The sequence below is a fragment of the Acinonyx jubatus genome, chromosome C1 (assembly GCF_027475565.1).
Source record: "Acinonyx jubatus isolate Ajub_Pintada_27869175 chromosome C1, VMU_Ajub_asm_v1.0, whole genome shotgun sequence".
Lineage (NCBI taxonomy): Eukaryota > Metazoa > Chordata > Mammalia > Carnivora > Felidae > Acinonyx > Acinonyx jubatus.
In genome coordinates this window covers 8,034,636-8,058,343 of record NC_069381.1, presented here as the reverse complement: position 1 = coordinate 8,058,343, position 23,708 = coordinate 8,034,636, and the positions used below count along the sequence as shown (strand labels likewise).

Genomic DNA, 23,708 nt, shown 5'->3' with positions numbered 1-23,708 from the left:
TTTATTTTTTAATGTTTCTTTACATTTTATTTTATTTTTATTATTTTTTTAAATTTTTTTTTATTTTTTTTAATTTACATCCAAATTAGTTAGCCTATAGTGCAACAATGATTTCAGGAGTAGCTTCCTTAGTGCCCCTTCCCCATTTAGCCCATCCCCCTCGCACAACCCCTCCAGCAACCCTCAGTTTGTTCTCCATATTTAAGACTCTCTTATGTTTTGTCCCCCTCCCTGTTTTTTTGTTATTTTTGTTTCCCTTCCCTTCTGTCCATCTGTTTTGTCTCTTAAAGTCCTCATATGAATGAAGTCATATGATTTTTGTCTTTCTCTGACTGACGAATTTCACTTAGCATAATAGCCTCCAGTTCCATCCACGTAGTTGTAAATGCGAGATTTCATTCTTTTTGATTGCCGAGTAATACTCCATTGTGTATCTATACCCCATCTCCTTTATCCATTCATCCATCGATGGACATTTGGGCTCTTTCCATCCTTTGGCTATTGTCAGTAGTGCTGCTAGAAACATGGGGGTGCATGTGTCCCTTTGAAACAGCACACCTGTATCCCGTGGATAAACACCTAGTAGTGCAATGGCTGGGTCGTAGGGTAGTTCTATTTTTAGTTTTTTGAGGAACCTCATACTGTTTTCCAGAGTGGCTGCACCAACTTGCACTCCCACCCCCTGAGATAACCGTTTTGGTCAGTTTTTAAATTTATCTTTCCTTCTTTCCTTGAGAGGTGATGGCGCTCCACTCTGTGGATATCCCCCCGCCATTTAACCCATCCCTGTGGATGTATTTTACGTTTTTTCCACTCTTTTGATACTTCAAATAATCCTGTAACAAAAAGCTGTGTGTGCATATAATTTTTACCTCTTTTTGTACTTGATTGGCCTCATTTTTTACATTTTTAAAAAGCTTTTTATTTGTTTTTTTTTTTAGTAATCTCTACACCCAGTGTGGGGTGTGACCTCACAACCCTGAGATCGACAGTCACGTGCTCCTGTGACTGAGCCAGCCAGGTGCCCCCTCATTTTTTACACTTAGATCTTTGAACTCTTTGGAATATGTCCCCGTGTACAGGATGGATTCGTGTTATCTTTCTCTACCCTTACGATTTTGCCTCACATGCCTAATTTTAATACCTAATTTTAAAAATGAATCCGTATCTCTGTCCTTCCCCAGAATAACATACAAAACTTAGAACGATTGCTCAGACTATGTTATTATGAAGTATCCCTTTTTTTTCTACCACCAAACTAAACGTTATCGCTGTTGTGTGCAGAGACACTTGCCAACTCACTTCTCCTTATTCTATCTCCCACCTCAGTGCTTCCTCCTAGCATCATTATCCTTCTGTAGAGCCAAGGCACATTCCTCTTGTGAGCATCCATCAGAGTAAACTCTCTGTTTCTGTTTTATCTGAAACCATTTTTATTTCACCCTCTTTTAAAATCCTTACTTAGCTGAGAATATGATTGTGGGTTCTGCAACTGTAGATAAGATCCCACGTTTTCTCATTTCTTTTGTTGAGAAATCATGATTCCTTTTCACTTAGCCTCACTTTTCTCAGTGTCTGTTTCAGATCTTCTCATTGTGTTTGTTGCCCTGAAGCTCCACTATTGTGTGTATAGATACGGATTGCTTTCTTGCATCCTCTTTGGGATTTGTGGACTTCCCGAATATGAGGATTCCACCCTTCGATTTTTTCCTTGCAGAATTCGTTTCAACCTGTAGAGCTTCTCACTTTGTCCTTAATGTCTATTAGTTTCTTCTCTGTATTTTTCATCTTTATCTCTCTGAGATTCCCTTCTAGATATTTCTTCACTTCCTGTTTCTGTTCATGAATTCCTCAACTGTGTCTTTGGACCTGTCCTTGAGTTTTTAGGTTCAACTATATATATATAATGCTTATTTATTTTTGAGAGACAGAGAGAGAGCACCAGTAGGGGAGGGGCAGAGAGAGAGAGGGAGATACAGAATCTGAAGCAGGCTCCAGGCTCTGAGCTGTCCGCACAGAGCCTGACACGGGGTTCAAACTCGTGAACCAGGAGATCATGACCTGAGCCGAAGTCAGATGCTTAACCCAGGTGCCCTAAATTCTCACATAAATAAATGTGAGAATTTAAGCATTTTAAACAGATCTGTTTTATATTTTTATCCAATAATTCCAATATGTATAAAATCCTTGATGGGTCTGATCCTGCTACTTATTGTTTCTGCTGAGTCATGCTCTGAGTGGCCTGTCCTTATGTGTTTTGTAATTTTGGATCGCACATCCTAGCCCACTGGCATTCCCTGGCTCTGAGGTCGCATCTCTCCAGATTTACATTTGCTTCTGCCCTATGATCCAAGAGAACCTGAAGTTAATTTCTTGGCTTAGAGTTTCTCAGTCCACAGAGATGGTCCAAATAACCTATATCTAAACTCATATGAAAATGAACTGAAATTACAAGCTCTTGGGGGAGACTTTTTTCCTACCTAGATGTCACATCAAGGCTGACAGATGTCTTTGTCTCCTTTTGCCATTGGACAGCTTTAGGGGTGGGAGGGTCACCATTTCTCTTACTATGTAGCCCTCTGAAGGTCTGGCTTTCTGTGACAGGTTTCAATTCTCTTAGTATAATAACAATATTTATTACCTGTTATGCATTATCTTTAGGCTTTTCGTAGTAAGGATATCTAACCCACCATATTTTCAGAACAACACTATATGTTCTTTTAAAATACTAACGTTCAGGGGGAAAAGAGAAGAAAAATCGCATGAGAGAATCTACAGGAGAAGAAATGAGGTGGCTTCTGTGGAGGGGACACTTGTGTGGCTGCTGCAGATGACAGCCAGAGAGGCGTCCCCGTTACACCTAATATGAAATGACAGCAAGGATCAGGACACTTTGTCCTTTCTGCCCTGCCATCCCCGGCGCCCTGCTCTTCCTCCAGCTTTGATTTTCTACCCTTTGTCAGGTTTGCCATAACAAAAATTTAACTAAAAAACCATTATATTTAGAGTCCCCTGTCCCTTGATCTCTGGAATGTCCTTTTATAGAGAACGTTTCACAAAAACTGTCAGCGATTCAATGAGGAGGCACCCCAGAGATAGGTAGGAACGGCCGTCCTGAGTTGAATCGGAACTGTGCCATGTGGTGAGCAGATTGTAACTGCTTAGAATCCATTGGTGTCCTTGTGGTTAGAGAATGCGTCCACACTCCCTTCGAGCCCAACCCTGTCTGTCCTGTCAGTCTCTCCTCATCAGATAATGAGTCCGTAAGTCCGTTGCTCACTATTTGAAACAGCACTTTTTATTTATCCCCAACTTACTCAAGTTTCCAAATGTGGAAAGAGTGAAAATATGTATGTTCACACTAAATTGTCCTTATTAATGGGGGGAGGCAAAGGCATAGAGGGCTATAAAAATCTTTTGGGGAGGGACATTTAGAATATGATTCGCTACTGAATATTGACACGTAGCACTATCTGAAGATCCTAACAAGATAAAAACTATGCCCTAAAGACCTCTTTAGTAGCAGAGGTTGCCTTTCCCCCCAGTCTTTTCATTCCCAGCTTGTTTTAGCAGAAGGCACCTCTTCTTAACTTTTGTACCGTATCAACCTGAACAGGTCTCCCTATCCCATCCCTCCCCCTGTTTGCTTACTGTTTTGGTTCAAAGTTTCTTAGAGTTACACTGCTAACTAATGAATTAAGACCTAATTAATTAATTACTATAAATGAACCATAATAGTTAGCTGTATTTTTAGAAAGTAAGTGGTAGTGAATTAGAACTGAAAAGACAAGACACATTTACATTTGATTACAAATTTCATGTCCGTTTTTAAGTCTTTAGTAACTCCAGAAATCTTTCAGTGATAGCTGGTGTTCATGGAGCACTTAATAGTATTCACATCCAGGTATTATCCCATTTAACTTAAAATAAGCCTCGGGGACAAGTGGCCTGTTACCTGCTTTTTCCAACCAAAGAAGCTGGGCGCAGAGAAGGTAAATGAAGGTCATAGAGCTAATAGGTAGCATCATGGCTCACAAAAGCCAGTGTGGCCCCAGGGCACCTGCTGTGCAGTAACTAGCTCACCTGGGGTATGAAGCCACCTGACAGTTGTTTTTAGCCCCAACCACTGTCACCACCAAAATTTTCGGTTCTGGGTTTTTTTTTTCTTAGACTTACTCTCAGTGCATAGAATGGTGTGGAAACCAATCCCATAGTTGTCTTCGTTTGTTCCCACGGACTTAGGGTAAGCCTGGGAGTTCTACGTCCTTCCTGATGCCAACTTGCTGACCTCTTCTCCATTCCAGTTTCTGTTCCAGCAGCTGGGGATGCTGGTGTCCTTTGTGAAGAGCCACATCAGACCTTACATGGATGAAATAGTCACCCTCATGAGAGTAAGTAGAAGTTAATGTTTTGGCCAGTTCATCAGTGTTTGGGTCAAGGAACGTTCGGAGGCAGATTTGGATAACATGGGCAGTTTGTGGCATGGGTCTCCGGAGAGCTGTTCCAGCCCGAGGATAAAAAGCGGGGCCCGGTTCCCCAGTGGGCGTTGACAGGGGAGGGGGTACCCCCTCAGAGGCTGTGGCACCCAAGAACAGGGGAGGGAGACTGAAGTCATTGTTCTGCCAGAAATAAACTCTCGAGTTTCTTGCCTCACACACAACAAAGCAATTTCACTTTACTATCACAACAGTGCTCTATTGTTCCCAGGAAAGCCCTCCTTCTTACAGCCCATAAAACCATGGCCTTAAGAGAGGTTGGAGGATTGGGTTTTCATAGGGCTATTAAATACGATGAACTCCTGGCAGGCACTGAGGAAGAAGGCGAGGCTTTCCCCCCACTGCCTTTAAGAGCATAAATGCCACCTTCTGACTGTAGCAGCACCGGAGGAAAGGCTCACATCCCAGATTTTATAACCTGCTTTAAGCAGGTGCGGAGGACTCCCCATCGGTGGCGATGTCGTTTTCCCGTTTGAGGAGGAGGCCTGCTTCCTGCTGTTCTGTATCATTTAAATATCTCTGCTGGGGGACTTGCTTTGCCGAGATGGCTGTGCCCTCAAAGAATTGGAAGACAATTCATCCCCGATTTCTGTTCTTCTATGCCAGCTCTTTGTAGTTAGCTTGGAGGAAGCAGCAGGACTGAAATCAAAGTGGCTGACTTCAAAACTGGAACTTCCCAGAAACTGGGTCTCAGAGCTGAAAAATCTCCTGTCTGTATAAATAATTAAAACCACTCTTGCTCCCCGACTCCTGCCACAGAGGCCTTCATACAAGGAAGTTGAGCAGAGTGCTGGAGAGCAGGCGGATGGCCGGGGCGGGGGGGGGGGGGGGAGGGTCCCAGGACGCAGCCGTGTGTACTCGTGGTTTGTACTCGTGGTTTGAAACTGGACTAATTGGGGACCTAGCCCCCAAAAAAGACTTGGGCCCAAAACATAGGGGTTTGAGGCAGGGAGCCTCACACCTGCAAAATGCAGCTTTCATTTCCTCCAAGATAGATAAGGTAGTCCAGGGCTCTTCCTTTCTGTTGATCCTGGGCATTTTCATGAGTGCCCCGAGCCTGGAACGAGAACAGTCTCTGTTAACAGTGATCCCTGGGCAGGCTGCCTGGTTTCTTTGAGGTAGAGAAGCCCATAGTAGCGCAGCAGAAAGGTGGGTGGGCTTTCTCTGAAGAAGGCACAGTGCGGTCCAAGTGAGCGAGCATCAGACAAACCGTGGAGGTCATAAAATCTGTGGCGTTTCTTTGGCAGAGGTTTTGGTCTAGAGAAAATAGCTTTTTCAGAGAGAATACTTCTCTCTCCGAGCAGAGAGAAATACAAGTTTTACCAGCATCTTTTAGTATGGTTTTTACTTTCTGAACTATTAGGATTTTTTCAAAGTTGTAGTAAAAATACTTTAGGCTTCTATAAAGCCCTTCTTCTGAGGAGCGCGCGCTCTCTCTCTCTCTCTCTCTCTCTCTTTTCCCCCTTTGACTTTCCTGAATTATTTGGGGGCCCTAAAGTATTAATATGTGTGTGTTGCCATCATCAGTTCAACTTCTGTCATCATTAAGTCTCCCTCTCCAGAGGTTTTAGGCAAGGTAGTAGGCAGCTCTCTTTTTGAGTTGACTTGAAATGACAGCTTTTCCTGGAGTCAGAAACTCAGACCAATTTTGGGGTACCAAGGCAGGATCTGTGGCCGATCAGCCAAGTTTTTAGTAACTTATATGGAACATGACTCTCTGGGTATAGAAAAAGCGCTCCTTTTGTGGCATCATCCAGGCCTGAAAATGATGTGGGACAAATGGCAGGTGTCGTGTAGAAAAGTCTAGATCCAGAAGGGGCAGGAAACCTTGTTAACACTGGAGTTACCCCTGGTAGAGACCAGGTGGTACCCAAAGTAAAGAATCCACCCTGGGTGACCTGGGAGCCCCTCGAGTGATGTAAGCCTAGTCACTCATTCACTGTGTCAACGTGTTCAGGTGGCTGGACTCTGCCGGGTGCTGTGCTAGAATCTGGGGAGACAGAGATGGCTCAGAGGGGTTTCTTGCCCTTGATTAGTTTACAGTCTAGTAGAGGGAAGGTGGCAAAGAAAATTAAGTATTACAGGTGCTAGAAAAGAGGAGGGCAGAGGGACCCAAAGCGTGTAATGGGAGGAGAGCGAGAAAGCCTTCGTGGAAGTAAGGCTTGAGCCGGGGCTAGAAAGACCACGGGAGCTTAGCGGTCTTAGGAGTTCTAGGCAAAGAACACAGGCAAAGCACAGAAGAGCAAAGCAGCCTGGTTGCATTCAGGGAAAGGCGGTTTAATTTGCGCACTGTGACCGTGACAGGGGCTACAAAGAAGCCCGGGGAGAGGAGGGTAGGCAAGGGGTCTGTCACAGGGCAGACCGCGCTCACTGCGTATTTCCTTCTTTTTGGACCATCTCAGTTCCTTGGTTCATGTTTCGGCAGAAGGGCGCCTGGCTTTGCTTCTCTGTCTCTTCCCTCTTTATAGGAATTCTGGGTCATGAACACCTCGATCCAGAGCACGATCATTCTTCTCATTGAGCAAATCGTGGTAGCTCTTGGGGGCGAATTTAAGCTCTATCTGCCTCAGCTGATCCCACACATGCTACGTGTCTTCATGCATGACAACAGCCCAGGCCGCATTGTCTCCATCAAGGTGAGTCCACGAGGGCGTCCTCTAGAGAGATTGCCAGCGTCCCTCACAGTCCGGGGATGATCAGCTAAGAGCTGAGACCCTGCTCTGAGTGACAGGGTGATGCTCCATCCGAAAGAATGCTGGTCCCCGAGGCGCGCAGTTAACAGGATGTTTACAGTCCTCCCTCGATTGTCCTTGTGTTTTGTCTCCTTTCATGGCTTATTCGTGGTGAATGTTTTATCCCACACCAGTTTTCTCTGTTGTCTACCAGCTGATTCCTTATCAGTTGAAATAAGCTCAGAGAAAGCAAAACAGTCCCTAAGCAAAATGAAAGAGGGGGGAAGTGCTACCAAAAGAATGTAGTTCAAGACCACTTACTGAAGGCCTTTCGAGTCCCCACAGAATTTGGAGTTACCTAAACCGTCACCCCCCTCCATGTGCTTAGATGCGTGGCGCCTGCCTGTGTTTGTTCATCACCAGCCTTCTGCTCCCTCTCGCAGCTGCTGGCTGCCATCCAGCTGTTCGGCGCCAACCTGGACGACTATTTGCACTTGCTGTTGCCTCCTATCGTGAAGCTGTTTGATGCCCCTGAAGTCCCCCTGCCGTCCCGCAAGTACGCACCTGCCCTTTGGGACTAACCATCACTAACCGCAGTTAAGACTTTCATGTTCTGTTGAAAATGTCCTTTTCTTAAGTTCCCAGGCCATCTTTCCATTTGTTGTTGTTGTTGTTGATACCTCAGCTCCCTTTATTTTAGCTTAGAAATGTCCCAGGTTGATGGAAATCTTAGCTGTCCCCATCCCACTGGGATATATGTTGGATCCATGTCATGTGATACCGGAGAGGCCATTCCTTCCCGTTTGGTGCTGTTAAGATAACCCTCAGCCACTTCTCGCACTTTAGGACTGTATGTTAGCAGCTACTGTCTGTTAACAATTGCAGGGCAGCGTTAGAGACGGTAGACCGCCTCACAGAGTCCTTGGACTTCACTGACTACGCCTCCCGGATCATTCACCCGATCGTTCGAACCCTGGACCAGAGCCCGGAACTGCGTCCCACGGCCATGGACACGTTGTCTTCGCTTGTCTTTCAGCTGGGGAAGAAGGTGAGGCCGCACCCCTGTGTGAACGTGCTCTTCTGCCCGGCTTTGGGAAGATGACCTCTCTGAAGGTCTCTATATGTTAGTCTGTAGGTCTCAACAACTGTCAGAGAACTGAAAGTTGTTTGCTTTTTTTGTTCCTTCATCTGTTAAGCAAATATTTCTTGAGCCACCTCTGTGGGCTAAGTGCTGTTCCGGGGGTAACGCAGTAAACAGAATGGTGTCCTTGTTCTCATGGAGCTTAGATTCCAGTGAGGCAAAGCTAATAAGCACAGCCTGTCTCATAAGAGCATAGAGTATCAGTGGGGGAGGGATGCTGTGTATTTAGGGTAGACTGCGAAGGCCTCTCTCCTGAGTTGACGTTTGAGCAGAGATGTAAACATCAAAATCCGAGTGAGCCCACAGGGTTGGATCCCAGCAGAAGGAGTGGCAAAAGCAAAGGTGGGAGGAGGCAGCATGCTTGAAGGGTCTACGGAATCACAGAAAGGCGTGTGTCTTCAGAGGAGTGAGCTTCAGGGGAAAGGCCTTGGAGTTCAGGTCATAGAGATAAGGCAGTGGGGCACAGAGATGCAATAGGCCAGCGGTTCTCAGATGTCCCTGGACAGGCAGTGTCAGTGTCAGTTGCCGGCAATCTGTTAGAAATACAGATTCTCGGGCCTCTGCCCAGACCTGAGCCAGAAACTGCCTGTGGAGCCTGGTAGTCCCTGCTTTCATAAACCCTCCAGGTGATTCTGCTGCTCATCAGAATTTGCACATCACTACCGTGGGTCATAATACGTACTCTGGCTTTTACCCTAGGCAAGTCTAGAAGTCTTTGCGGGCTCTGGAGCACAGGGATACTGTGATCTGAGCTGATTACACTCAGCGCCATGTGGAAGAACAGACTAGGCCAAACGGGGGGAGCAGAGAGAGCACAGAGGCCATCGCAGGAGCCCAGATGGAAGATGCTGGGGACTAGGAATGTAGTGCGTGTGTGTGTGTGTGAAAGAGAGACAGAGAGAAATGATTTTTCTGAATAACACCAAGCCACCCCAAACCCAAAAGAACTAGCTATAACATAGTGGTGGTAATAATCCTTTCTCTGCTTCCCACTCTTCGGAGTGGCATCTCTGACCTCTTCCCTCTTCTCTCTCAGTACCAAATTTTCATTCCAATGGTGAATAAAGTCCTGGTACGACACCGAATCAACCATCAGCGCTATGACGTCCTCATCTGCAGAATCGTCAAGGTGAACTGCACGCACTTTCTGTTTCAGAGTCCCCCATTGTCTTTTCCCGTTGGTATTCACGTGGTCTTAGCTGTGGGAGCACATCTAGCTTTTTAGTTCCGAACCGGCAACGGGCAGCCCATTTCCGTAAAGATAGCCAGTTTTGCTCGGCTCTCTAGGCGACCTGGGCTCTGATGCAATGATTCGGCCCTGCCGCCCCGGCTTGCAAGTGGCTGTCCGCGCGTGGACGGGAATGAGCCCGGCCACCTGCCGGTGCACTTTTGCTTGCGGTCACCATAGCGTGCTTCTCTAGCAGCTTGCATGTGTTACACAATCCTCATCTTCCTTTGTTTGTTCTTTTTCCCAACCATCGGAAAATGAGGAAACTCTTCTTGGCTGTAGGGCCAAGCAAAGCCAGGCAAGGGGCTGTTTGCCACCCCTGCTCCTGACACTTCGTCCCTTTGATCACTGCCCCCAGTTGTTGGGGCTTCGCCAGCTGCATGGCTCATACTACGGAGTCCGTGCAGTCAGTGTGGCCAAGAGTGACCAGAGGAGATGGTCTGCAGTGGGGAGTATAGCCGACCCGTGGTTCATTTTGTCCATGCGTTAACTTTTTCCTTCTTGTTGAGGTCCTGATGTTTCCAGAAGGTGGGACCTTCCCTGGGTTTAATTAAGGGTGTTTTCCAAACTGGGAGGAGCTGCAGGGTTTTTCTGTGAATCTCTGGTTGCAGGGATACACCCTTGCTGATGAAGAAGAGGACCCTTTGATTTACCAGCATCGAATGCTGAGGAGTGGCCAAGGGGATGCGTTGGCCAGTGGGCCGGTAGAAACAGGACCCATGAAGAAACTGCATGTCAGCACCATCAACCTTCAAAAGGCAAGTCCATGCTTTCTGGGGGGACTTGGCAAGGAGAGGCCTGCTCTTCTCTCTTGTCTAGAACTCTTAGCTCTTGCTGCCACCAGCATAAAACAACCAAAGACCAGCCCAAGCGTTTTTCTGAAACTCTAGGCACCGTGAACTTAGGTCATTTTGTCTGTCCCTGGGTGTCCAAATTACACATTTTTTTAATAGAGGGTAAATGTAGAACAAAGTTCTAAACTTCCTTGGAGCTTTGATAGAGTCCTTCGTTGTGAGTAACATTCTCATCTCTTACATGACTGGAACAAAACCAGTGAGCTCCTTAGTTAGCACCGAGACTGATGCAGGCCCTTTAAAGCGGGGCTTCTCGGCCTCCCGAGACTCACAGGGCTCGCCGAATGCTGGCAGCTGGTGGAAGATACTTGCTCAGACTCAGGCGGTCCAAGGTCAGGCCTACGTTCTACATTTCTACCAGAGTCCTATGTAAGGCCACTGCTGCTGGTCCATGGACCACATTTTGAGTAGCAAGCTTTTTCTTTTTTTTAACGTTTATTTTAGTTTTGAGTGAGAGCAAGAGTGAGCAGGGAAAGGGCCTAGAGTGAGAATTCCAAGCAGGCTCCGTGCTGTCAGTACAGAGCCTGATGCGGGGCTCAAACTCACAAACCGTGAGATCGTGACCTGAGCCGAAGTCAGACACTTAACTGACTGAGTCACCCAGGCACCCCCAGCAAGATCTTTTAGATCTTTGCAGACAAATACCGAATTCTCTGTGCTGACAAAAGCCTGGGATGTAACCAGTAGTCTCACCATATATGCCACCAGCCATCCACTTAAAAAATAGGCGGGTTCAAAGCATCACTAGTCAATCGGAGCAGAGTAATCGTGACATTCCTGACTTTTAAATACATACATATTTCCCACGTTTTGTATTAGTGTCAGTGCTTCTGGAGACTGTAAGCAGTCCCTGTTTGGACTTCACCATCGTAGGAGTCTTCCTTCATTAGCAGTTGCCCCACAGCAGCTGCCCTTCAAGTGTGGCGTGGACCGAGATAAAGAACTGGGCAGGATTGGGTCCCAGCTGCCCTGTTCTCTGCTTTTGGCCCAGCCCGTAACGATTTGAACACGTGTGTGTGTGTGTGTGTGTTGACACACAGCTTGGGACCACTGAGGCCTATCACTGACTGTTGAGCCAGGCTTCTGTACCCGCACAGCCAGCTATAAAGTGACCCCTGCTGAGAAACGTTGGATGATCCGAGAGGGAGGTGGTGAAAGACCCCTGGGGCAGGCGTGACGCTGCTGTCCCTCTGTGGAGTGTGTCCTGCTAGCCCGGGACTCCAGGAGAAGGAAAAGGTCACCAGTCACCCGGCACTCCCCGGGCGGTTGTCGAGGCCACCCTGCTGACACCTCACACTTCAGGGAGGGGCCGGGCAAAGAGGCCAGATGCACATTTCCACCCAGATGTGTTTCAGCCCGCCTGGGTTCAGAATGTCCTTCCAAGCAGGCAGCTGTCCACCTTCTCTTAGAGCTTTGTTCGGGCTATTTTAGGAAATTCCCCAGTAGTCTAGTTTGCTTCCAGGAAGGCTTGCTTGCTACCCAGGACTTGGAGAAAAAAGCGTCCCCCTTGCCAAACAGAAGGAAGAAAGAGCCTCTAGTTTATCTCACCTGAGAGAACAGAGCCAGTCCAGAAGGCCTCAGCAGGATCTCCGGCGCGGACTCTCAGACCCGTTTGTGCTTCCCCGTACTCGCGTGCCGAGCGCTCGGGGTCAGCGCGGCCCCCGCTTTCAGCCACTTTCAGAGCGACAGTGCGCCACCTTGGCCATCTTTCTACTGGCTGTGCTAATAGAGGAGTTACACGGGACCAGAGATAGAAAAACCATTCGTACATGCCTCTAGGATGCCCGCCAGGATTTTCAGCAGCTTTACTGTCATAGGAGAGGCTGTCTGGGCTTACGTTCTAAATGAATGAGCTGATGTCCTGTCAACATGCGCCAGCGTCACCGGCTGAGGCGGTCCACGGTGGGTGGCGGCAGAGGGACGGTGGCAGGTGTCAACAGTTACTACAGACCCCAGAGAAGCAAGAGTGGGTTATGTTTTCAATGAAAGGCCCATATGGGGGACTTGGCCTGTCTGCTAGATTGCGCAGTTGTCCGTGAAGCTAAGCTTTCCAAGCACTCAGTTGCTACCATTTCTCAAATGCTAACCAGAACGATAGCAATAATAACTACCGACATTTGTTGAGTGCTTTCAACGTGTCAGGCACTGGTGCGAGCACTTTATGTACATTGACTCATTTAACCTTCACCCTATGAGTTAGGTGCTGTCATTACTGTCACCACCGTACAGACATGGATGTTGAGGCCCTGAAAGGTTAAGTAATTTATCCAACGTCAGCTGGTAGTGGTGGAGCCAGGATTTGACCTGGGTGTCGTGACTACAGAGTCAAGTCTCTTAACCACCGTGCTGAATCACCTCCGCCTTACCCAGGCTCGACTTCACGTCATTGGAGGGAAAAGACATTAGTGATCCTCCCTTTTGTATGTCCTCAGCTTTTAAAATGCCATGCACCGAAGGGGCGCCTGGATGGCTCAGTGGGTGCAGCATCCAACTGGGGCTCAGGTCATGATCTCACGGTTTGTGGGTTCGAGCCCCACATCGGGCTCTCTGCTGCCAGCACGGATCCTCGCTTCAGATCCTCTGTCTCCTTCCCTCTTCCCCTTCATCCCCTGTCAAAAATAAATAAACATTAAAAAAAAAATTTGAAGGGGGAGGGTGCCTGAATGGCTCAGTCAGTTAAGCATCTGACTTCAGCTTAAGTCATGATCTTGTGATTCATGAGTTCAAGCCCCGCCTCGGGCTCAGAGTCTGGGGCCTGCTTTGGATTCTGTGTCTCCCTGTCTTTCTCTGCCCCTCCCCTGTTCGTACTCTGTCTCTCTCTAAAAAATAAATAAAAACATTTAAAAATTTTTTGGAGGGGAGGCACCTGGGTGGCTCAGTTGGTTGGGTGTCCAACTTCAGCTCAGGTCATGATCTTGCAGTTCATGAGCTCGAGCCCCATATCAGGCTCTGTGCTGACAGCTCAGAGCCTGGAGCCTGCTTCGGATTCTGTGTCTCCGCCTCTCTCTGCCCCTCCTTCGCTCCTACTTTGTCTTTCTCTCTCTCTCTCTCTCTCAAAAAAAATAAATACACATTAAAAAAAATTTTTTTAAATGCCATGCACTGCAGAGCAGCTGTCCAGAGATCTTTTGTGTAGGGAGGAAGCCACAAGCCTCTGGATAGAAAAGAACTTGATGCTCCCATTTTGTTCAATAGAACAAGGTCTAAAAGTCAAGTAAGTAGTGTCAGTCTTCTTCCGGGTTCAGGGTTCTCATTGTACGATCATTGAGAATCATGCACGTAGTTTTTCAGTTTGTCTCGTAACATCTCTCTTTTAGTTTCTGACATAAAATAATAGTTTATATGATGACACCCACTGATAACTCATCAGAAGCCACTGCAGGTCTCCAGGTGACCCCAGGGAAGTGAGAGGTTGAGTTGTTGATGGTTAGGTGGTGTAGCACATGGGGATGTCTTTCATTCCCTGGACAATTTCGCTTGAGAACCTCTGCTCTAGTTTACTCAGTTTCCCTAGTTTAGGGAAGATCCATGTGTCTGTTCTGCCAGAAAATCTTTTTTTTTTTTATTAATTTTTTTTTTAATGTGTTTGTTTTTTTTTTAATTTTTAGTGTTTATTTATTTTTGCGAGAGACAGAGACAGAGTGTGAACAGGGGAGGGGCAGAGAGAGGGAGACACAGAATCCGAAGCAGGCTCCGGGCTCTGAGCTGTCAGCCCAGAGCCCGACACGGGGCTCGAACTCACAACCCATGAGATCGTGACCTGAGCCGAAGTCGGACGCTTAACCGACTGAGCCACCCAGGCGCCCCTTGAATGTTTATTTTTGAGAGAGAGAGAGAGACACAGAGCATGAGTGGGGGAGGGGCAGAGGAAGAGGAAGACACAGAATCTGAAGCAGGCTCCAGGCTCCGAGCTGTCAGCACAGAGCCCGACGCGGGGCTCGAACTCCCCGAGCCATGAGATGATGACCTGAGCCGACGTCAGACGCTCAACCGACTGAGCCACCCAGGTGCCCCTGGAAAATCTTCTAAGAATATATTTTGGGGGTGCCTGGGTGGCAAGCTCATTTAAGTGTCCAGCTGTTGACTTGGGCTCAGGTCATGATTTTGAGATTTGTGGGATCAAGCCCCATGTTAGGCTGCGCACTGATGGCGTGGAGCCTGCTTGGGATGTCTCTTTCCCTCTCTCTTTCTCTGCCCCTCCCCAGCTTGCACTCTCTCTCTCTCTCTCTCTCTCTTTCTCTCTCTCTCTCTCAAAAAAATAACATAAAAATTTTTTAAGGGTATGTTGTAAAAATTGGGCTAGGCCAGTTTAAAGAAATGTCATTTTGATAATAATAGCAATCATTTTTTGCTCTTCCCTTCCAGCCGGGCACTTTAGGTATTTTATCCCTTGATGCAGAAGACTGAGGCTTAGATGCAACACAAGTAATTTGCCCAGAGTGCTACACCTGCCGAGTGGCGGATCCAGGATTCCCACTGGTGTGCCTGACTTCGCAGTTACAGGTGCTCACAGGAGCGCTAACTTTGTGCCAAGCACTGGTATCAATCTCTTACACATATTCAACCTAATTAATCCTTAAAACACCCTATGAGGTGGGACCTATTGCCGTCATTTTACAAGTGAGGAAACAGGCACAGAGAAGTAACTTGCCCGAGGTCAGACAGCCAGTGAGTTAGATAACAGCCGTTTGAGCTCAAGCTGCCGAGCTCCAGAGGCTGGACCTTCCCGCCCCGCTCCCTGAGCTTCCCCTGGTCATAACCCTTCGTGCCTGGAATGCTCAGAGTCTTGAGGAAAGTTGGAGGGAATAGATCAGAAAGTAAAAATTGGATCTGTTCTATTCCTTCTGTCCCATTCCACCACAGTGCCGTGCGCCCTGGGCTCAGGCTCGCCCGATCGTAACGTGGTTCACGGTAGCGTGAACCTGAGCGTTTTCCCTCTCCCTGTGTGACCCTCTGCTGTCAGGTGGGCCAGTGTCCTCATGCAGAGGGCCCAGGGCCCATCACACACTGCAGGGGCCGTTAGGCTTTGTTGAACGCACCCTGCGTGTGACGGCCCCATCCATCATGGGTCTGTAGAGCTGTTGGCTTTGCTGATAGAGGTAGGGTCCGGCACAAATGAGTTGTAAAACAGTCTTTTTCTTTATCGTGCTATATTCCAAAGGTTGCCGCTTTTGTTTTATGGCTGCTAATTAGATGTTACTCTTTTGTATTTGCGCTCTGAGGGAATTTGGTCACGGGAGGTAACGACTTCATAAATCAAAGACAGAATAATCATTAAATAGATGAGGGCTCTTCACAACTGGCCCTTGAAGCTGATGGTTTTCTGTTGTCGCCTGGGGATCGCAGGCCTGGGGAGCTGCCAGAAGGGTCTCCAAAGATGACTGGCTAGAATGGCTGAGGCGGCTGAGTCTGGAGCTCCTGAAGGACTCGTCTTCACCTTCCCTGCGCTCGTGCTGGGCCCTGGCTCAGGCCTACAACCCGATGGCCAGGTATGTCGTGGCCGGCCACCCTCCTCCCCCGCTTCAGTGTGGGATCAAGAGACTCAGCACAGAGAAAACCATATATAAGTTCCTTTTTATCAGCGGTAGCAGTAAAAGGGGCTAGTATTTTTAATTTTGCCAACTCGTGGTGGAAAAAAATAAAAAGGCAAATTGAACAAGCTCATGTCACAGGAAAAGCACCCATCTTAACCTTGCTGAGATTTAGGTCCAGAATTTTAATTACAACGTCCTTTACAACTCTGAAAACAACGATGTAACGGTTTACTCTAACTGCTTTCCGATAATAATGATACTCTAATTCTTTACTGCTGCATTACACATAACCCCAGAACTTACTGGTCTTAAACGACGACAGTCATTCGTTTTGCTCATGAATCTGCAGTTTGGACGTGACCTGTGGGGATAGCTCGTCTCTGCTTCAGTGTTAGTGGGGCTGTTTGTCCGGGGGTCAGAGGACCCACTTTCAAGGTGGCTCATCCACACATCTGGCAGGTTGGGGCTTTTTTTTTTCTTTTTTTTTTTAATGTTTATTTTTGAGAGAGAGAGAGAGAGAGACAGAGCATGAGTTGGGAAGGAGCAGAGAGAGGGGGAGAGACAGAGACCGAAGCACGCTCCGGGCCCGAGCTGTCAGCAAAGAGCCCAATGTGGGGCTCGAACCCACGAACCGTGAGATCATGACCTGAGCCCAAGTCGGACACTTAATCGATTGAGCCCCCTAGGCGCCCCGTTGGAGCTTTTGAGTGGGAACTGCTCTGGCTAGGAGCCTTGGTTCCTCTCCGTGTGGCTCATTCTGTGGGGATCATTCACAGAATACTGGCGGGTTCAAGACTGAATGTCCCCAAGGGAACAAGGCAGAAGTGTATGATATTTGTATGACGTGGCCTTGGAAGTCACACAGTGTCACTTCTGCCACACTCTGTAGTTCAAGGCAGTCACAGAAGCCCACTCACATTCAAGGGGAGGAGATTATGCTGTCCATCGACAGGAGAGTAGGAAGATTCTAGGAGAACATGTGGAAGAAGAGAGACTGTGGCAGCCATCTTTGAGAAATAGAATTTGCCATAAAAAATACTGTTTTAAATAATAAGTCTCAGCCATTGAAGATTTGGTTTATAAAAAGTTTCACCGCATGTAAAAGATTTACAGTATAATGTAAACGAACGAAATGGAATACATGATGGTGCGTGTGATTTCAACTATTAAAAACACTTGTACAGAGGGAAGAGATTAGAAAGTAATACAGCAGTGATTAAGTAGGAAGGCCTAAGGAGTATTTTTGTTAATGTTTTTCTGTTTTCCAGATTTTTCGATGACGGATAATTATTTATAATGGGGCATAAAATGCTATTTTTTATGCTTTAAAAATAGTTCCTAGGATTTCCCTGGTCGCACAGTGTGCGGATTTCACATGCTCAGCTGATGGAGCGTATCTCTCTTCTGCCCCAGGTCATGTTCGAACACAGCGTCATCCAAAAGAGGCTTGTGATAAAACATGCACGTATGCGTTTATCACTGTAGTGCCAACTGTGTGCATTTGGCCTTGGATGTAGGTCAGAAAGTTTATTTCTTAATTTACACGGGACTTCTTTTGGTCTTCGTGTTATCCTTTGAATTTCACATTTTGTTTTCTCCAGAAGATTCCAAAATTAGATACTTGGTCTGGTTTAACCTTTTTTAATGTGTAATAAAAAGCATATGTAGAGGCATGAAATGCTCAACCCATCCATTATAAGCATATCTTATAGTTTCCAAGCCCCTTCCCCCAACATTCACCACAAAAGGGCATGGGATTAAAGTTCAGATGTCGTCGGGCACAGCAAATATGTCTGTTCGTGTGATGCTTTGATGATTTAAAGTAGTCGTAGTGATCTTAGAAATGACACCTCTGGTTCCAGGTCTCCAGTGGTGAGGTTGGCGTAGGGGATCCTTCGGGATTCTATTCGCTAACGCTTCTAGTTTCTTAAGTCCTGTTGTGTGTCTGTGACCATTCAGCTAAGGGTTCTGGTCATGTTTTGAAAAGCAGTCACAGGTGCTGCCTCTGCCGCTTCCGATCGTAGGAATTTGGACATTACCTGAGAAGGATCCCAAGAATCCTTTGGAGATGATCATATTCTGAATTGGCTAATGCCAACTTCTGTGCTGGAAGTCCCCTTTCTGTTTGTTCCCCCGCCCACTGAAGAGAAAAAATGCGAACTCTGCTAAGAAACGTGCCTGTGAGACAGGCTATTGCCCCTTGCACCCCCACACGGCTTGCTGTGCGCACAGCGTCTGTGCCTGCGCTGTAAATACAGGAGTCACTGGCCACGTGTGCTTGCACGAACGGAATTAAAATTAAACAGAACTTAAAATTCCGTTCCTCAGGCGCACTTCACCACGGTTCAGGTACTCAGTGGCCAGTGGCTACCGTATCAGACAGGTACAGAGCGTTTCCAGCAAGTTCTGATGGACAGCACCTGTCTGTGTGTCCCAGCAAAGTCAGTGACGCCGGGAGTAGATTGACGGGTGTGACTTGATGGCACCAGGCAGAGGCACGAGAGGCATTGCCAACATCTTTTTCTGCTCTCTCCGCCTTCAGGGATCTTTTCAACGCCGCGTTTGTGTCCTGCTGGTCTGAACTGAACGAAGACCAGCAGGATGAACTCATCAGGAGCATCGAGCTGGCCCTCACCTCACAGGACATCGCCGAAGTCACGCAAACTCTCTTAAACTTGGCTGAATTCATGGAACACAGTGACAAGGTGAGATGCTCCGCCATTGTCAGATGGAGCCCGACAGGAGCCAGGTGGGAGGGAGAAGTGGCCCAGCCGCCGCGCTCCTACGCTGTGGGTTCTGTTCTGTCCTAGGGCCCCCTGCCACTGAGAGACGACAACGGCATCGTCCTGCTGGGCGAGAGGGCCGCCAAGTGCCGAGCATATGCCAAAGCACTACACTACAAAGAGCTGGAGTTCCAGAAAGGTCCCACCCCTGCCATCCTAGAGTCTCTCATCAGGTAGGCTCGAAACCCTTTTTAATCGCCGCCTTCATCTGAAACGACCTCTCTCCCCTCCGCCGCCTGGTACCAAATCACCACCGTCACCTGGAGACTTCTGCTCCGTGAAATCGGCCGCCCGGTCCGGCCAGCACGTTTAAAAGCGATGTGGTTGCAGACGGCTCTCCCCGCTGTCGGAGCTGTAATTGTCACTTCTGTTAACCCTTAGCGCATGGGCTCCCGTTGTTTTCCAACCTGGGCCTGCTTGTCCCAGGGAAATCAGTCCAGAAGCGATTCCGGGGCCGTAGCAGCCTAGGAGCGATAGATTTGACATGGGGGTTCCATTGCCCTCTCTGGTGGGAGTAAAGTACTGGCTCCACTGCCCCAAGGGCCACTGGGGTTTTGCTGCCCGAGTCTTCCTCCTCTGGGGTTCTGTGAATCTAAGAGGCAGAGCGAAGTCTGAGACTCAGTGATCTTTTCCCCTGGTTTGGTCATGAATTCTCTCATAAGACGGTTTTGAGTCTTCTGGGCATGGACAAAAATAGGTTGTTTAATAAATTTTCTGCTGTTACGAAATTAGAAGCAGCCTCAAATGTTAGCTCCAGCTCCCAGAGAACTGTTCACTTCCCCTAATGATTATCAGAGAATATTAACTCTGGGATCTAATTATCTTCATGTAAATGCTAACACGGTTGATTATTTCACTACAGATAGTTTAGGGGAAAATCACCCAGCTAATAAGTACCTCCTTTGTGGCTGAAACAGTCTGCTGTGTGTGATGCTTCCTTCATTTGAGAGAATAATCAAATAGCCAGCTTCCCTGCCAGGCCTGCTTTTGAGTCAATGCTGAGTATTCCTTTAAACACCTTAAAAAGTGACCAAAGGCAAGAGGGTCATGTTTTTGTCCAAGTGAAGTGAACTTGGAAAGACCATTGATTTCTATGATATCACATACCAACAGATATAAACATGCCATACTCTAGGGTCGGCTTCCATTTCAGATTAGGTCCAGCAGATGTGAAAACCTGCATTTCTCCGCCCCCCCCCCCCCCCCCCGGCTTTGGTAATATTGTCTTCCTTGATAACTGATAGAAAATCTGGCAACTGAATATAATAACCTCAGTGTCAAAGAACCAGTTTTGCGTGTCAATTTCCTTGCTGAGCTTTCTCTGTTTGACAGCTCTCTGAAACCTCCCTGGTGCCACCCCAGGTCTTTCTCCGTATTTGAAACAATCACAGAAGCATTAGTGTGTATATGGATTTGTAACAGGAAGGTATAGTCAGAGGCCTGGAAAAGTGTCCAAGAAAGTCATTAACTTCTTATGCCAGTATAACTGGAAATGAGTCCTCAGAAATCCCTGCAGACTGATCTTGACTTTAAGAACACAGACAAATAGAAACCTGTGCTCCCAGATGAAGCCAGTGCTCTGAGCTCTGGTTTTGTCCTGGCCTGACTGAGCCAAGTTCACAGTGCCGCCTCCCATCTTCCCATAACATCACTTTTGTTTCCACTGGCCGCTTTTCCCACTGAAAACTGCACTTCCTATGCACCATGGCAATGTTCTGCCATCGTTGTCCCCACAGAAAGTTTTAAGAAACAGGCTTAGGCAAAGGTGCTGTTAGAGAATGTGCGCCCAGCACCACCCCAGTCCTCTAGCTGAGCCTCGTGGAAACCCCTCCCAGGGGTCCCACCGCTGGTGGTTGCGTGTCCCTGAGTTACTGCTTGGGTTCCGTGTTGGAGACACGGCTCCTCAGTGATAGATTGAACTCCCTTCCTCGCCGTGGCTGCCGGGGAGCTCACAGCTCGGGTCCTGGCCCACCTCTAATAGACTCTAACTTGACCTCTAACAGACTACAGACCCTCGACCTCTTTTGTCTGCTGCCCTCTCTCCTCCCAGCTTTATTTTGTCTTTCCTGCTCTTTCCCTTCACTGTTTGTGCCCTTTCTTAAAGGTTATTCTGGTATATATCTTTGAGTCGACTGCCTTAAAATTCTCTTTGAAACAATCAGGTTACCTGTTCACAAAAATGTCTTTGCACAGCTGTTCCTTAGTTTTTGTTTTTGTATTTAAAAGCTGTGCTGTGCTAACAGTACTGTTCTCTTGCTACTGGTCTGACTTCCTACTTCTTGACGTTTCTACTATTTACTCCAGGACAAATTAAATCTCACATGTAATCCTCAAACCAGGCTCACAGTGAGACATTATAAACTACTCCCATCTCCTCAAAGCTTGTATATATCAGTAAGTATAATTGCTTCATAAGGGAACAGAGGATTAAATGGTATTGAATTATTTGTAAACATACACACACACCGGCTTTTACTTGGTTAGCCTGTAGCATTAGGTTAAGGTCTAGTGCCTGCTGACTCAGAGGGCCGCTGTAACAAATTGCCATAGACGGGGGGCTTAAACAAGAAACACTTTTCACAGTTCTGGAAGCTGGGAAGTCCAAGGTCAGGATGCCAGCACAGTTGGGTTCTGGTGAGCACCCTCTTCCAGGTTGCCCCACGGACGACTTCTCTCTGTGTGCTCAAGTGGCAAAAAGCAGAGAACAAGCTCTTTGGGCTTTTTTTTTTTTTTTTTTTAATGTCTATTTTTATTTTGAGAGGAAGAGAGAACGCGTGAGCAGGGGAGAGGCAGAGAGAGAGGGAGAGCAAGAATCCCCAACAGGCTCTGTGCTGAAAGCACACAGCCCAGCACAGGGCTTGAACTCACAAACCATGAGATCATGACCTGAGCCAACACCAAGAGTTGGATGCTCAACCGACTGAGCCCCCAGGCTGTTTTTTTTATGAGGGCCCTAATCCCGTTTGTGAGGGCTCTACCGTCATGGCCTGATCACCTCCCAAAGACCCTACTTCCCAATCCCATCACACTGGGAGTTAGCCTTCAACACGGGAATTTGGGGAGACATAAACATTCAGTCCACAGCATTCCTCTCCTGGCCCCCAAAATGCATGTCCTTCTTAAATGCAAAATCTATCCATTCCATCACAACAGCCCCAAAGTCAACCCATTCCAGGATCAGCTCTAAAGTCTCATCTAAATATCATCTAAATCAGGGATAGACTTGAGAATCTAGGTACAGTTCATCCTGAGGCAAAATTTGTCTCTGGCTGCGAACCTGTGAAAACAAACAAGTTACATGCTTCCAGAATACACTGATGGGGCAGTAACAGGAGAGCCATCCCCATTCCAAGAGACACAGGGAAGAAGGAAAGGGTGACAGGTCCCACGCAAGGCAAACTTCATGAGATCTCCAGAGTAATCGCTTTTGGCTGGATTCTCTGCTCTCCAAGCCCTCTGGGTAACGGTCTGCCTTCTGGACCTGCTGGGCAGAGGTCCTGGCCCCACAGCTCCGCCGGCTAGACAGCCCGGTGGTGGCTCTACCCCCACAGCTTTGGGCAGAGTTCACGGGCCTGTTAAAAGCAAGGCAATGGTCCTCCTGTTTGAAAACAAGCAGGCAGCCCTGCTGATCTCTGAATCAACTTCAGGATCATTCTCTTCTTGTTCACAGCCAAATAGCTCCATAGTCCCGTCCTGTAAAATCCAGGAAGTTCAACAGCCTTCCTTCATTCCCTCCTGTCTCTGTGCCCGTCTGTTCAGTGTGGTAGTTTTCCTGCCGGAGTAGCTGATTAGGTCCATGGTTCATGACACCCAGTCCCCTGAGCAAAGCCTCACGTGGCCATACCCTTCGTGCTCTCCCCAAATGCACGCACTCATTTCTCACAGTAGAGATAGGCTGAGAATTTCCCAAATCTTTAAGTCCCAGGTCCTTTTTCGCTGTTGCTTCTCTCCTCTCTCATTTTACTCTAAGCAGTCAGGAAGAACCAAGCCACTCCTCCTCAGTTTGCCTAGAAATCTCCTCAGCTAATACCCAGGGTCATCATTCACAAGTTCTGCCTTCCACCAAACACTACGGCGTTGAGCACAATTCGGGCAAAATTTTTGCCACTTTATAACAAGGATTGCCTTTTCTCTATTCCCCGATAACCCGTCTTCCTTTCCGTCGGAGAACTCATCAGAATGGCCTTTACCATCCTATTTCTATCACCGTTCTGTTCACAACTATGCATGTTCTCTAAGAAGACAGAAGCGTTCTCTGTGGTTCTCTTTTTTTTCTTTCTGAGCTTTCACCAGAATTTGCCTTTGAGAGTCCATTCACGGTAGTCTGGGCTTTCTCTAGCACGCAGCCCAAAACTCTCCCAGCCTCTGCCCATCACCCTGTTCCAGAGCCACTTCGTCGTTTCTAGGTGTTTGGTACAGCAGCACCCCGCATCTTGGTACCAGTTTCCTGTTTCAGTCCATTCGGGCCGCTGTAACAAAATGCCACGGCCCAGGGGGCTTAATCAGCTTTGACTTCTCACGGCTCTGGAGGCTGGGCAGCCCACAATCAGGGAGCAGCACGGTTGGGCACTGGTGGCACCCTCTTCCAGGTTGCCACGTTGCCACCTTCTCACTGTGTCCTCACGTGGCTGAAAGCAGAGCTCAAGCTCTCTGGGGTCTCTTTCATAAGGGCCCTAATTGCATCCGTGAGCCACCCCACCTTCGTGACCTAATCCCCTACCAAAGGCCCTGCTTCCGAATACATTGGGAATTGACTTCAACATAGGATTTGGGGGGGACACACACATTCAGTCCACAGGACCTGCTTCTCACCCAAAGTAGAAGGAAGTATCTGATCCAAGCTGGATGCTTTCATCACTGCCCAACCCCTAGCAAGTAATCCCATTTTTTAAGAATTTTCTGACTGAGATTAGCAGAATTAAGACCAAAAACAGGGGCCGGCACTTCCATGGTGGCTGTGCAGCAGCATACCTCGTGGAGGATGAAACAGAATGTGCTTT

The 23,708-nt window shown here is 47.6% G+C and overlaps 1 protein-coding gene across 2 annotated transcripts in view; it reads left to right on the top strand.

Moving 5' to 3' along the window:
* Window positions 1-23,708, top strand: part of MTOR (mechanistic target of rapamycin kinase) — a 133,569-nt gene that overhangs the window by 39,462 nt on the left and 70,399 nt on the right. For both annotated transcript variants that reach the window (XM_053207141.1, XM_015083109.3), the window contains exons 20-28: window positions 4,305-4,391; window positions 6,965-7,132; window positions 7,612-7,724; window positions 8,054-8,216; window positions 9,346-9,438; window positions 10,149-10,295; window positions 15,738-15,880; window positions 18,468-18,630; window positions 18,736-18,881. In XM_053207141.1, coding sequence (XP_053063116.1) covers window positions 4,305-4,391; window positions 6,965-7,132; window positions 7,612-7,724; window positions 8,054-8,216; window positions 9,346-9,438; window positions 10,149-10,295; window positions 15,738-15,880; window positions 18,468-18,630; window positions 18,736-18,881 — 1,223 coding nt within the window. The remainder of the gene's footprint in view (window positions 1-4,304; window positions 4,392-6,964; window positions 7,133-7,611; window positions 7,725-8,053; window positions 8,217-9,345; window positions 9,439-10,148; window positions 10,296-15,737; window positions 15,881-18,467; window positions 18,631-18,735; window positions 18,882-23,708) is intronic.